Below are 15,413 nucleotides of genomic sequence, written 5' to 3'. Positions count from 1 at the left end.
AAGGTTTTAGAGCAGGGGTGGGGAACCTGTAGTCTTAAGGCCACACATGGCCTTCTAGGTCCTTGGGTTTGGCCTTTTGACTGAGTCCAAGTTTCACAGAAGAAATTCTTTTATTAAGGGAACATCTAGGTCCTCAAGTGCGGCCTTTGGACTGAATGTGAACTTTACAGAACAAATCCCGAACCCAAGGACCTAGAAGGCCACATGTGGCCTCAAGGCCACAGGTTTCCCACTCTTTTTTAGTGAAAGAGGAGCTTGAAAATAATGGCCAGGTGAGAGAGAATATGAGTCATTTCCCCAACTGATAAATGGTCAAAGGAAATGAACAGGCAGTTTTCCAATAAAGAAAGACAAACAATCTATAATCATAAGAAAAAATGCTCTAAATCATTATTAATTAGAGAAATGTAAATTTAAACAACCTTGAGGAATCATTTTACAGCTATCAGACTGGCTAAAATTATTGAAGGGGAAAGTGACAAATGTTGGAAAAAATGTGAAAAAAATGGGGACACTGGTTGATTGTTGGTGGAATTGTGAGCTACTCCAACCATTCTGGAGAGCAATGTGTAATTATGCCTAAAGAGTTCTTAAGCTGCTTATACCTTTTGACCTAGCAATATCACTACTGGGTCTATTTCCAAAGAAGATTATAGAAAAAAGAAAAGGACCTATAAGTTTTAAAATGTTTCTGGCAGCTCCCTTGCTGATGACAACAAACTGGAAATTGCAGGGATGCCCATCAATTGGGGAATGGCTGAACAAGTTGTAGGATGTGATTAGAACGGAATGCTACTGTGCTGTAAGAAATGATGAGCAGGATGCTCTCAGAAAAACCTGGAAAGACTTGTATGAAATAAAGGAGAGTGAAATAAGCAGAACCAAGAAAACATTGTATACAGTGATAACAATATTGTTTTAAGAAGGGCTTTGAACAAATAAGTCATTGTGACTATTATCAATACTCAAATTAACTACAAAGGTCAGATGAAAAAATTTGCTATCTGCATCCAGGGAAAGAACTGATAAATAGAATGATTTACATACATATATACATATTTCTATATAATGATAGCTATCTCTAGGGTGGGGTGGATTAAGAACAAAAAGGGAAATAATTTATATGCTAAATTTATCATGTATTTAAAAGGAAAAGCAAGTTATACACAATAAATTTGCAGTTTCAAGTGCAATATTTTTTATTTTACTCTGTTATGGAAATGCTTGTTTTACGCTATAAATTAAAAATAAGTAAAAAATTTTAAAAGATTAAAAAAAAGAAAATAATGGCCTAGTGATCAAGCAGGAAAATGAAAGTTAGGGAAGGAGGTACCAAGGGAGACAGAGAGAGAGAGAGTTAGGAAGTGAGCAAAGGTCTGGTTAATCCACAGATCTAATCATTAAGAGCTGGTTACATGTTACTCCAGAGGAGTGATTTATGCCCAATTAAGATCCCTTTTTTCTGGTTCCTCAGCTTAGGGACCCTATTGGCTCAGCAGGCAGGAGCACACCCAGTAAGGTGACCTTGGACATCTCCTCTAAATCTCCCCATTTTCAGGAAATGTGCTGGTCCTAGTTCAGATAACTTTCATTTTCCAGCAGTTCTTTTGTTTTTCAATCTGCCTTCTGCTGCTCACACATACCCAGGCTCCAGGCACACCCCACACCAATAATGACCCCGAAGATCAGCTCTGTGATGAGGAGGGAGATAGAAGACTGTATATTTTGGTAAAGCCACAGTGCCCAGATTGGCCAGGTGAGGGGTTGGCAGCACCTCTTCGGGAGGGTGGGCTCCCTGATCTGTCCAGGAGGGCTGACCTGCCCTTCTGAGGCAGTCTGCTTTGTTTTTCTGCATGCTTAAAACCTTAGCTTTGACTCCTGTTGAGTCAGGGTGAAATATATGTGTGATGACTGAGTCCCTATTCCCTCCAAGAGCTCCATAGGTACAGAATAACTTTATATATATCAATATATGTGTATGTGTGTGTGAGTATTGACATATATATTTATATTCATTTCTATCTAATATTAGCCATCTCTGGGGAAGTGGGGATTGTGAGAAGAAAGAAAAAAAAGGGAAAAAAAGAAATGTACATGATAACATTATTATACATTTAAAAGGAATAGCAAGTTGTACACATTAGATTTATGTTTTCATGTGCAATCATCTTTTTTATTATACTATGTTATGGAAAGGCTTGTTTTATTCCATAAATGAAATTTTTAAAAAAAAAAGGATAATTCTGAAGTCTGGACAAAATTGCATAGCTTTCCATTAAGGAAAGTTCTCTGCAGTCACAGAGAGCTTTAGGGCACTGGGTGTTCCCAACAGGGCCCCGGACAAAGGAAGTTGGGGGTGGGGCGGCAATGGGGCATCAAAGACAGACTGAGCTCACTTCACAATTTTGCTGTATTCTGCAGTGAGCCAGCTAAGAGTACCCCACCATGAATGCTGTGATCCCCACAGAAAACCCCTGAAATGATAAGGGAGGGCCATGTCATGGAACTGGAAGGGCCCTGCAGAAGCAGCTATGTGGGGCTGGATGGCTCCATTTCTCCCAACTAAGAAGTGTGTGTCTGGAAGAGGGTGGGGAGAAGGGAAGGAGTGGAGAAGAATGGTCAGGGCAGCCACCAGAAATGTCTGGGGAAGGATGGGGAGCCAGAGCTGGCTCTTCTTCTTACACTGAACTTGCAGGCCTCCTTTCTTACTGTCCCCCTCCTCTATTGTGTGAAGACAACTTTTAGGTCTTCCCTCTGGGAATTCTGTGACTATAGTGTCACATCTCCCCAGCAGGGTTATCATCCCAATGAAACTGATACCTAAGAAATTTATCTTTGGTACTCCCCACCTCCCCTTTCTGTACTTTTCTCCATGAGCTTTGGCCAGGAAAGCATCCCTTCTTCACTGGGAACCCAGGGATGCAATGCTGCCCCATTCCTCCTGTCAGAGAGTAAAGTCATCTAAAAAACTCACACATAACTGCTACAACAGTGTTACTGTTACAGTGTATTATCATCCTGCCTATAAACCATTTCTCCTCGAAAAGAGGATCTCAGGGAGGAGGCAATGCTTAACTCAAAGGAATGCCCTATCATGCAGAGAGTTTCAGGAAGAGGAAGGGAGACATGAGGAAAAGAGGTTTGCTTGGTTGCCTTTCCTCCACCCTGAATAAAATGCTTCACTTTATTACTGATCACCTGGCTGGTCTGATTTTTTTTGTACAACTTAACAGTATGCATGGGCAAGACATTTCCAGACTGCCATTTCTTGTAAGCTACTTGCACTTATACCTGGAAGTCAAGCAAACGTTTAAACATTGCATTGCAAATCTGCTCTGAAATTACTGAAGTCTCCATAGGGATGTGATGACTTATGAGAGAAATATCTCCTCTCTGAGATCCTGATGTGGGTAATTGCTATCAAATACATATTTACCACAAGGCAGATATTACAGAGGTCAAAAACCTAGGTTTCATTACTATACGCAAGCATAGATTCAGGCCTCAAAGAACTCCTGAACCCCGATTAAGACTCTAACAATGTTTCTTATGGCCAAAATTACCTCAGACTGAAGAAGAATTCTGTTACATTTTGCAATCTGGTACATTTGCCCTTAAGCCATGAAATTGAAAGAGAAGACAGATTTCTAATCCCATACTTCCTTCAATGTTATAAAAGTTAAACAAAATTATCTGTCACAAATATGTGTATTTTGGTCTTACAACACCACACTATCTATGAACAATGAGGGTCATTTTATATTTAGCCTTACCCAAAAGAGGGAAATGAAAGGCAGTGTGGAACAGTGGGTAGAGAGCTGGGCTCAGACATAGAGCACAAGGGAAGAAGGAGACAAGGAATTCTGGCAGAAGGACACCAGACCCATCTCTCCATATACTGACTAGGTGACCCTGGGTAAGTCACTTAACTTCTCAGTGCCCAGGAAATGTGCTAAAGCTATACATTGCAGAGCAGGTGCTGACTTGCACTGGTAGAAGGAGTTACCTCACCAAGAATTCTCTAACTCAATGAAAACCTTTGATCCAGTTTTAAAATGTAAGGGGAAGATGGTAAATGCCAGTCAATGTCAAGACATTCCCTCATGATGTCATCAGTCCTCTTTGAGAAAGCAGGATGAACAACAACAAAGCCAGAAGTCTTTCCTATGACAGAGATTAAACAAAGAGTTAAAGTTTTGAGGGCTTTAAAACCTCAGTCTACCCCTTCTTCTAGATTGGGGGAGGGGAACCAGAGGCAGGGCACTCAGGGCTGGCCAGAGGCTCAGCAGCAGCTCTTAGTAGGCAAAACCTGAGCCAGTAGCAGCTAGAGTGAGAGAAGGGAATGGGGCAGGATGTGGCCTAGAGGAGGTGGCTAAATGTCAGCTGGTGGGAACACTTGAAGCCAGCCCCAGCTGACTGCTCAGCCAGCTCTCTGCCTCACCAAGCTGCCTCTCCAGATGGGGTTTTGTACATGTAAGAGAGGGAGGCTTCAGTTCCTCCACCCTCAGCTCAGTGGAAGTAATCACTGGATTTAATCACAGATATCTAGGATTCATTGTGTTAAGAAGCAGTTAAGACATTATGCCCTTTGCGATTATTTCTTTAAGAAATACAAAAAAAGGGGCAGCTAGGTGGCGCAGTGGATAGAGCGGAGGCCCTGAGTTCAAATGCGACCTCAGACCAAACACTTGACGCTGACTAGCTGTGTGACCCTATGCCAGTCACTTAATCCCCACTACCTAAAAAAAAAAAATACAAAAAAACTTTTTTTTTTTCTGGAATTACAGGGAGGGAGGGAAGGACTCAATTTCCTCAAGTGAGGAAGTGCATTTATTTTTATCCTTAAGGCAAATAAAAGAGAGGTAGAAGCAGCTAGGTGGTCCAGTGGCTAGAGGGCTGAGCCTGGATTCAGGAAGACCTGAGTTCAAATTCAGCCTCAGACACTACCTAGCTGTGTGACCCCCAGCCAAACCATTTGCCCTCTGTTTGCCTCAGTTCGTTCAACTGTCAAATGGGGATAATAACAACACTTATTTCCCAGGGTTGTTGTGAGAACCAAATGAGATGACATTTGTAAAGTGCTCTGCAAACCTTCTAGTGGCACATGAATACTTACTCCCCTCCACCAAACCAGTCCTCCTGGTTACTCTCTAGCTCTACCTCTGCCCTCTGACCTAGCTTGTTTCTAAGATTCTCTCTAAGCTGAACAATTCAGTCTAAGGTGTCTGGTTCCTTTGTTACCTCCATACAAGAATTATGTCTTTCCATCCTAGGGAAGGATTCCTGGCTAACAGAGATTGGGGGAGCCAGGTCACTGAGGAATTTGGGGCACTTACGGTTGCAGCCTGAAAGAAAGGGAGTTCCCTGATAACTGCTCTGGACCTCAATTTTTTTTTTCTTAGGGAAAGAACTTCCAAGCAGCATGACCCTGAAGCACACAAGGACGATTTCAACTCTTGGTCAACCCCTACATCTCGGAACACTGTATGACTGCCGCTCAGATACCTTCATCCCTGGTAATTACTCTCTGGAATGCAAGGCCTTCTTCCAGATGTCAGGAGAGGACAGTGTTAGAAAAGAGTTCTTTTTAGGTGAAAAATGATCAGTGTAAGCAAGTCAGATTCAGAGAAAGTCTCAGCAACTAGAGTGTGTCATCTTTTTTCCCCCAGTTAGAACCCATCTAGATCACTTACTTCTGATGGGAGATGCTATGTGATGGCAAATCCCAGCCGGGAGTGAGGAGTGATGTCTGAAGAAGGCTAGGTAAGGAGGGGCTAATTCATCCTGGAAGGGTGGGGGTCAAGAAAACAAAGCAATCTTTGAAAGATCAAACCAAAAGAAGACTGAACTTTTTCAAAAAAAAAACACCTTTAGTCAGAGATGGGGTCAGAATCTTAATTGCATCAAACACAGTGTTGACAGGAGAGCTGGGCAGATTCTCTCTCTCTCTGTCTCTGTTTCTCTCTCTCTCTTTCTCTCTCTCTCTCACACACACACACACATACACATCTGAGGTGTTTGTGCATGTAAACCAATCTGGTTAAAATAAAGTTGAAGGGTAGCTTGAAGGAGAAAGGAAGACCTGATGGTTCAGAATGAGGGGTTGGGGGAAGGTGGAAGGGCAGGCAGTCCCATCACTTTCCCTTGAGAAGGATGAGAGTTGCAGGTTGTATGAATACGTATTGGCTTTTGATCTTTACCAGCATCTGGAAGAGAGGCAGCTGGTGCCTCAGTTGATTGAGTACAGGACCTGGAGTCAGCAAGGCCTGAGTTCAAATTCAGCCTCAGACATTTCCTAGCTGTGTGACCCTGGGCAAGTCACTTAACTTCTGATTGCCTGATGAAAGGATCCACTGGAAAAGGAAAAGGCAATCACTCTAGTATGTTTGCCAAGAAAACTCCATCTACAGCCATGGTCCACAGGGTCAGAAAGAGTCAGAAACTACTGAACAAGAAACAAGACATATTTAGAAGAGCCACTAAATTGTACCCCACTCACTGCCTTCCTCAGTCACATCCCAGGAGCCAGTTAGTAGTATACAGCTAGGTGGTGCAATGGATGGACCTGAAAGGACTGGACCTGAAATCAGGAAGACTTGAATCCAAATCCAAGCTTACATACATGCCAGTTATTAGACCCTGGGCAAGTCACTTAACCCTGTCTGCCTTAGTTTCCTCATCTACCAAATGAGGATGATAATAAAAGCATCGACCTCCCAGGGTTGTTCTGAGGATCAAATGACATAATATTTGCAAAGTAATTTGAATATATTTATTATTTTTAATTTTTCCCAATCATACATAAAAATATTTATTTTAAACAAATTTTAATGTTCGGTTTTTTTTCAATTTTGAGCTCCAAATTCTCTTCCTCTCTCCTGTCCCTCTTTATTGGAAAGGCAAGAAATTTTACCTAGGTCAAACATGAGCAGTCAGGCAAAATGTATTTCTGTATTAGTCATACTGTAAAAGAAAATACACAAAACAAACACATACAAAGTTTAAAAAAACTCTTTTCATTCATACTCCATCAGTTCTTTCACTGGAGGTCGATAGTATTTTTCACCAAAAGTCCTTCAGAATTGCCTTAGATCATTGCACTGCTGAGAACAGCTAAGGCATTCACAGTGGATCATCATACAATATTGCTGTTATTGTGTACAATGTTCTCCTGGTTCTGCTCACTTCACTTTGCATCAGTTCATGTAAGTCTTTCCAGGTTTTTCTGAAAGCGTCCTGCTCCTCATTTCTTATAGCACAATAGTTTTCCAACACAATCATATCCTACAACTTACTCAGCCATTCCCCAATACTCTGCAAATATTAAGGTACTATATTAATGCTAGAGAGTAAGATTATCATTCGCTAGCAGCATAGAATGTCTCACCACAAGGGGCCTGGCCAAGACAACCCAGAAGGAGCTACACTTCTTCAGAGGCATAACTACTCCTTTTCTGTCTCAGAGAATGCTCCAAAGGTCGTATACTCAGCTAACACTGCCAAACCTGCTTTGTACATGCAACATTCCTCCTACACCCACCAAGCACTGACCTCACTGTGGGTCATCTCCTGTTCTCTATCTAGTTCAGACAATGCATTTGGCTACTCTTGTAGTCAGAAGACCAGGGCTCTGCTTTGACAATTACTAGCAGTAGGTTCTCCAAAAAATTTACCACCTCTCTGAGTATCAGTTTCTTTGTCTGGAAAATGGGGCTAAAGATGATAACACTACTTAATTCATAGAACTGTTGGAAGCAACGTGCTGTGTAAACTTTGTGAATCCTGTATCACCATGAGCCTTTTTTAGGCTGCAGCTCCCAGGCTGGTAGGAGGAGAGGCTTCTCTACTTGGGGAAGGAACACAGGGACTCAGAGTAGGGAGGTGTGTACTGGGACTATGGGGGAGGAAGAAGGAGAATTCAGATTCAGGGGTTCAGAGTAGAGAGCGACTTTGTAAGGGTTCCCCCTTCAGCCGTAGAAGGCTCAGGGGAGCAAGGGAGTTGAAGAGGCATAGAGAAGTTCTTGCCAGGTCAGGAGTAGGATTTTGTCCACCCCTGTCATCTGTGCCTCTTGCCCTGCTCACCCTCCTTCCACAAGCTGCTCCCAGGCCCAGCTGTCCCTGCTGGAGAGGGCACCCTAAAGTGACAGGTTGTGGTCCCTCTGCAATCTGCCATTTACTCCCTAATCTCTGTCCCATTCTAGGCATCACTTTATGGGACAGGGAGACCCTTGAGAGAAATGTGACCACAGAAGAGCAATGCAAAACTGACTTTGACATCATCACCTCTGACTCTATTGATGAGAAGACCAAGGCCACGAATATCTCTGCAGAGCTGAAAGCAAGTGTCCTGGCAGGACTGGTTAAAATAGGAGGTTCTGCCAAATATTTATGTGACACCAAGACATCCCAACAGCAAGCTCGGGTCACTCTCAAGTGCAGTATGACTACCCAGTATTCCCACCTCACCATGAACCACCTGGGATATCAGAATATTTCCTACCATGATGTGTTTGATAATGGGACAGCCACCCACGTGGTCATAACTGTGCTCTATGGGGCCCAGGCTTTCTTTGTGTTTGATCAGAAAGTTTCCACCAATGAAAATGTCAAGGATATAGAAGGAAAGTTGAAGGCTGCAGTAGAGAAGATTCCCGAGGTATCAGGAAAAGTAGGGGGAAAGAAGAAAAAGGAGCATAATAAGAAAAATTCAACCAAGGAATTCAGGTGTAAGTTTTATGGGGATTTTGTTCTTCAGACCAATCCAGTGACTTACGAAGATGCAGTAGAAGTCTACGCCTCCCTTCCTAAGCTGCTTAGGGGCCATGGAGTGTCTGTCCAAGTCTGGTTGTACCCTCTGGAGAAGCTGAATTCCAAGGCTGCCAGGCTGGTTCGAGAAATCAGCATTAGCTTGGTATGGGATGCCCAGGACACTCTGGAGAAGTTATCTGAGTATGACAAGAGGTGCAATGACATGCTGGAGGCACCAGGGCTCTCAGTCTTTTCTGCAATCAGGGAGAAGATTAGGCAATTCCAAGAGCTAAATAAGCAGCACAGACAGCTTTTACAGAAGGAAATAGCCAAGGCCTTACCTGAGACCCGGGAAGGCAGAGCAGAGGAAGATGAGCTGACCAGTATTATAATTAGGGAAAGCCAGTCCCCATTCAGCACTAGCAGGCTCTCACAGTTCCTGGATCAGAAGCTCCAGGAGATGAAGGTGGTAAATTCCTACCTCACCCTTCTGAAGGAGGTGCCAGTCATGGCTGACCAGAATGAGGTGGACGATGTGGTAATAGGCTCTCCCCACAGATATGTCCTGGTGTTTGCACTCACCTCTTTGCACAAGGAACCCTACTTAGCAGACTGGAAACAGTGGCTACGGAATCCAGCACCATTCAGTCTTGACTGTGAGCAACAGACATATTCCTCATGGGTTGAGGACAGAGACACAAGGAGAAAAGCAAGACAATTGGCAGAATCCTTTTCAAACTTTGCCAAGGCCAATCATTCCACTGAGAAGACTCACTTCATTGTAGCATCTGTCCCAGACCAGGAGAACAAGGGGGTCTCCGTTTACCTCTATGAAAAGGGACTGCAGGTCAGCACCAACTTTGAGCTACCAGTCAAACCTCCCCCTCCCCAGATTGGTGAGGTCACACATGACTGTGTAGAGCTCACACTGACCTCAGCATCTGGGAAGGAGGAGAGGATCACTGGCTGTCAGGTCGAGTACCAGGTTGTAGGGAAAGGGGACTGGACCACCATCCCTGTGTCTGGAAAGCAAGAAGTATTCAAAGTGAGTGGCCTAGAGCCTAGCACAGAATATCTGTTCTGGTTTGCTAAGGTGTGTGAGCCAGGGCTCAGTGAGAGCAGTGATGTGAGCCTTGCTGTGAGGACACTTACCCTGATCTGCCCTCCTGGGAAGCCAGAAGCTGTTGTGGTGGGCCCACAGTCTGTGACCCTGTGCTGGCAGGGTCCAAGGGTTGCTGGAGCAGGAGTCAAGATCAAGGACTACAGAATAGACTACAGAGAAGAGAGTGAGACTGTGGGTGAGGAGGGGGAAGGAGAATGGCATGAACAGAGAACAGGAAATGAGGAGACATACTGTGACATCGACGGACTGACCCCTCAGACTGTGTACAGGTTCCGAGTTTCTGCTGTGCATGATGGTGGCCGGACCAGTGAGAACAGTGATGAGAGTGACACAGTGAGGACCCTCCCTACCACAGAGGAAGCTACAATCTCTGGTAAGGGGCTTTTAGCAACTAGAATCCATCAGGATGTTTCTCATCACTGGAATATTTGAAGTGTTGCAGGGGTTGATAAGGAGACTCTCACTGATTTCACAATCCACTCAATGAAATTACCGAGGCTCAGCCTATGAGGGATTATTTGCTGTTTCTAAGGGTCCATTTAGTGTGGGAGGGGATTGAGCATGGCGTCTCTGATCAATCAAATTCCATCCCTCCCCTCCCAGAAGAATGCCAGATAGATAAGATACCTACTAATTCAAATTATTAAATTAAGTGCCAAAATTCTTGCCATTGAAATCGTACCCAGTTGATAGTAATTCCCTAGATTTTTCTGAGCTATGGTTTTATTCCAGGTACATAAAACCTGTGGCTTCTATCACTACCAGTGATGGTGAGCTCACTCTCTCCCAACGCATGGCATGGTAGGGGCAGCTGAAATTGTTAGGACATTTCTTCCTTTTTAATTGAGCTGAAATCTTTGTCCTTGTAAGAGACACCTGCTAGTACCAGCTGTGGTCTTTGGGGCTAAGCAACATGAACAGTCCCTTTCTGTAGGGCATCCTTTCAGATACCTGAGGCCAATGACCATGACTTATCCAAGTCTTTTCTCCTCTAGTCTAAACATCCTCTATTCCTTGAATTCTTCCTTCTGGGCCATCAACTCCACACCTTCCACCTTGCTCATTTTCCCCCTTGGCATGAACTCCAGTTGCTAATGTAGTAGAACGAGATGACAATTGAAATCCAAGAACCTCATGTCAAATCCTGATTCTTTTAGCCTTTGTGACTTCGGGCAAGTCATTTAACCATCCTGACACTTACTTTCTTCATTTGTCAAACGAAGGGTTTGTACTTATATGACCTTACAGACTCCTTCTAGCTCCCAAACCCATAATGAAAACTTCTGCAAATCTGGTGCCCAAATTGGGACATGCTGTTGCACATGGCACCTGACTAGTTTGAGGTCCAGTGGGACTGTCACTTACCATGATTAAATCTTTGTATTCCTACTGCTATTGACTAAGATTTTGTTAGCTTTTTTGTTGACAGCTGACTTCACATTAAGTCTTTCTTTAATCTGGACCAGTAATATCATAACAATGTCATGAAAAAATTCCATGATGGAAACTCCTTCTGTGCAGAGCAATAACTCACTAGTAATTTGTGACTGGAGAACAGGTGTTCTTGTTGTTTTTTTCTGTCTTGCATCCTTTAGCAATATGGTGAAGCCTATAGATGCCCTCTGTGAAGAATAATGTTTTTAAAAGAATAAAATAAAATAGGGGATCACAAAAGAAACCAATTATATTCTAATGCAACTATCAAAATATATTCCTGTGTTTGAGGAAGTTTTTTTAAAGGAAGAAGACTTATTCAAGGTACCTTACCTGTTTCTTTTCCTTCATTTGGTGGGAAATGTCTCTCCCAATGAATGATTATGTGGTAACCCAAGTGTCTACACCAGGAAAGGGAAAAAGGAAATCCAACCATAAGATTTATGTGTTCCAAAACTATTTATTAAAAGTTATTCCTATAGCCCTAGGAGGGCTATAGATAGAAGTGGGCTACTGTCATGCTCCAAAATCTACATCTAAATTGGGGTAGTGTGGAGGTTCCAAAAGTGACTTCTTAGTTTCCCTTTTTTTGTATATGAAAAGTAGCTTCTCTGATCTCTGCTAGAGATGCCTAATTTGTTCAGGGGGTGCAGGTAGGGGTAGAGATTCCAGTATGATGACGGATGAGGACCAAGGTGTTATTTTCCACCTCAGTTTCCAGGTCTGGGTCTTGGAATCTAGAAACACAGGATTTCTTTGAGGGGAAGACCACATGGAACTGAAAGAGTCCCTCATTTATTCAAGATTGGCTGACAAGGGAGCTATAGAGAAAGTTATCTATGATCTGAGATGATATCAGCCATCTAAGCTGAGATGGGAACTCATCTATTAAGTTAATTGGATAAGATGGAGAGACTTTCTTGACTGGTTTTAAGAGCAATAACAAAAACTAATAGACAATCCTTAAAGGAAACTTGCTAATTATCTGTCAAGTGAAAGGAGAATGGTGTTGAGTTGTTCTTATAAGTGAGGAAAAGACTTATAGAGGTTCTCACGTTTCTATTTTTTGGGGGATTCTGCATGTGAAATGCTAATTCAGAATCTAGAGGGAATGGCTTATAAAACTTCCATTTTATATTTCATTTTTTTGTTAAATATTCCTAATTACATTTGTATCTTTTTAAATTCATTTTTTTATTTTGAGTTCCAAATACTCTGCCTCCATCAATCCCTTACCTAACTCATTGAAAAGACAAGCAATATGACACCCATTAAACATTTGAAGTCATGCAATTCATATATGCATATTAGTCATCACAAAAAAAAAGAAAAAAGAACATAAAGTGAAAAAACATATACTCCTATCTGCACTCAGAGTTCAGAGGTGATAATAGCTTTTCTTTTTTGAAATTCTTACTATGAAATAGTAATTCAGATTCAAAGATGAGGAAGGAATAAACTTCCACGTCACACAAAGATCCAAACTTGGGAAAAGGCCTCAGTTATTAATATAGCTGGGTTTAATGTGGCTATCTGTAAGTGTGTACATACATGCGTGTGTTTTCCAACAAGCAATAATGATTCATTCATTATATGCCCCAGAGGAAGGGACGAATTTACCGTTATATAAATTTAAGAAATGCCATCTCCTCACACCCCTTAAAAAAGTCACCTGCTGGTGGTGGCCTCCCTTCAGCTGACAAGCATCTGTGAATTTCACTAGGACAACAGAGAGCTGGCCATACTCAAAGCTTCTTCAGATTGTTAGAACCCATCTCAGCTGGTGCTTCATGGACATAGCCCTCACGAACCTAAGGGTCACTCCATGTCATGATAGGGTTTCTGAGCAATGCTTTATTACAATCATCTACAAAACCCAGTCATTCATTCTTCTTTCTTACTTCTTTCCTACAGACCCAGACAACAGTGGAGGAGACTCAAGGGAGTCAGAACTCAGAATTGTCTTTGTGGGGAAAACAGGGGCTGGGAAAAGTGCAACAGGAAATACCCTCCTGGGCAGGAGAGAGTTTGAGTCCACATCTTCAGGAGGGTCACTCACCAAAGTCTACAAGAAAGCCAGGACCAGATGGAATGGAAGGGACATTTCTGTTGTTGATACTCCAAGCATTTTTGACACCAATACTGCTGAGAAAGAAAGCTTAAATGAAATAGCTCGCTTCATGACACTCTCCTCTCCAGGACCACATGCTCTACTCCTGGTGCTGCCGGTCGGCCGATTCAACAAGGAGGAGAAGGCAGCCATTGAACGGCTTTATAATATTCTAGGAGCTGAAGCAGTGAAGTTTTTGATCATTGTATTCACTGGGAAAGACAAACTGGGAGAACAAAGTTTAGGGGATTACTTAAGAACCTTTGATGACTCATATTTCAAGGAGTTGTTGGAGAAGTGTGAAAACCGATGCTGTGCATTTGACAATAATGCTCGTGGAGCCCTGAGACATGCCCATGTTTCTTTCAGAGCTGATGGCCATGGTTGAGGAAATGGTGCAAGATAATAGGGGTACCCACTACACCAACAGTATATATGAATCTGTGGAAGCGCTTCTCCAGAAAGACACAGAGGCTCGTCAGCAACACTACAAGGAGCAATTTGAGAGGGAGAGAGAAGAAATCATACAGAAGTATGAGAATCTAACTGAAGAACTGAAGAAGAAAAAGGAAAAGTTGAAAGAGGAAAATGAGCAATATGAGAAGCAAAAGGAAGAATTTGAGGAGAAAAAGAGGATTTTTGAGGATAAGAAGAAAGAGTTAAAAGTCTCAATTCAGAGCTACCAGAAAAATTTAGAAGGTGCCCAAGGTGAGGCTGAGAATGATCCGAATATACTTTTTAAAATTGCAGAGTTAATTTTCTCCTTTGTTCTATCAGTTGCCATACATGTACTTCTCAAGAAGCCCTTCTGACAACTAGAATCATTTCATATCTAGTTTCCACCATGTGAGCTGGTGATACAAAGTGAGGGTAAGTGATGGAGGTCACATGGTTAATAAGGGTTGCAGACGTTAGCTGAACCCAAGTCTCCTGACTACAAGTCTAATGTTCTATCTGGTCCATCACACTACTTGCTAAAGAGCAATTCCTTTCAGAAGAGTGTATCCTGATCTTTTAGAGTAGCAGATATAACTTCTGAATTGCTTATGTTCAGGCTATCGGAACAGATAGCTAGGAACAGCCAGGAGAAGGCAAGAATTCAAAACTCATTGTGTACAATTAGGAACTGACTACTGAACTCGATTCTTTGCTTTTTTTTTTTTTAACTCAGAAAGCATTTCCCTTTTTCTTGGCCATCACTCCCATCTTACTTATCCTTTAAGAACCAGCTACAAACACATGGCCTTTCCCCAGACCTTTCCTACCTCCTGTTCTTTTCCACTCTAATGATGCCTATTCTCTACCTTCTACAGCACTTCCTAGAGAGGTTTTACCAGATTGTGGGTGATAGATTGCCTTATTCCTCTCACATTTGGGCTTACAAGTATATATGGTTTTCATAAAGACATTTTAAGCTCTTTGGGTACTGGAAGCTGAAGTTTCTTCTTGAATTGTCAGCCCTTCTAAGAAGCCATCCCCACACCCCCATGCTTTTTGTTTACTGTTGCTGGGTTGTAGCCCGAGAGAGAGGCTGCAAAATTCCCCTAAATTGCGTCAATTTTCATACTCTTGATCAAACAACTCTGGTTGCTTCTCTTTACCAAGCATAGTTTCCCATTTGACATAATACCGATGCAAGTCCTTTGATTATCCTGAAGAAATTCTCTTTTCAAGAACAATGCAAGGTATTCTATACAAACAATCCTACAGTTTTGTCAACACTATTGCCTCCTTTTTCTATTTTACAATCATGTGGTTCAACATGATTTTTTTCCCTTAAAAGAACATTTCTATTATACTCATTTACGAACTTTAACTGTCAAGATATTTGGGGACACCTTTTTTCACAGAGCTAAGGCTCAGCAAACAAGCTGTGGCCTGAGTTTGGAATAACAGCAATCCTTTGTGCTCTGGATAATCCCAGCCTCTGGCAAAGTATATGGTATTGACCAGCATCAGGTGTTCGCTACCCCCTATTTCCCAGGGACAGGAGAACCA

General features: G+C 42.4%; 1 protein-coding gene across 1 annotated transcript; it reads left to right on the top strand.

Moving 5' to 3' along the window:
• The first annotated feature begins 1,649 nt into the window (after nt 1–1,649).
• On the top strand, nt 1,650–13,845 carry LOC114027073 (verrucotoxin subunit beta-like). Its single transcript, XM_027840908.1, has 5 exons — nt 1,650–1,756; nt 3,783–3,789; nt 5,399–5,516; nt 8,202–10,244; nt 13,220–13,845. Exons 2-5 carry the CDS (start codon nt 3,787–3,789, stop codon nt 13,801–13,803), a joined length of 2,748 nt encoding a protein of 915 aa, XP_027696709.1. The 5' UTR covers nt 1,650–1,756; nt 3,783–3,786; the 3' UTR covers nt 13,804–13,845.
• The last annotated feature ends 1,568 nt before the right edge of the window (nt 13,846–15,413 follow it).

The sequence above is a fragment of the Vombatus ursinus genome, unplaced genomic scaffold, assembly GCF_900497805.2.
Source record: "Vombatus ursinus unplaced genomic scaffold, bare-nosed wombat genome assembly UNPS02014852.1, whole genome shotgun sequence".
Classification (NCBI taxonomy): Eukaryota; Metazoa; Chordata; class Mammalia; order Diprotodontia; family Vombatidae; genus Vombatus; species Vombatus ursinus.
The sequence above is the reverse complement of the archived record's forward strand: the minus strand, read 5'-3'. Positions and strand labels throughout refer to the sequence as shown.

Coding starts and splice junctions, on each gene's coding strand:
- LOC114027073 (XM_027840908.1), top strand. Junction 5,517..8,201: donor CTCAGATACCTTCATCCCTG/GTAATTACTCTC, acceptor GTCCCATTCTAG/GCATCACTTTATGGGACAGG. Junction 10,245..13,219: donor AGAGGAAGCTACAATCTCTG/GTAAGGGGCTTT, acceptor TCTTTCCTACAG/ACCCAGACAACAGTGGAGGA.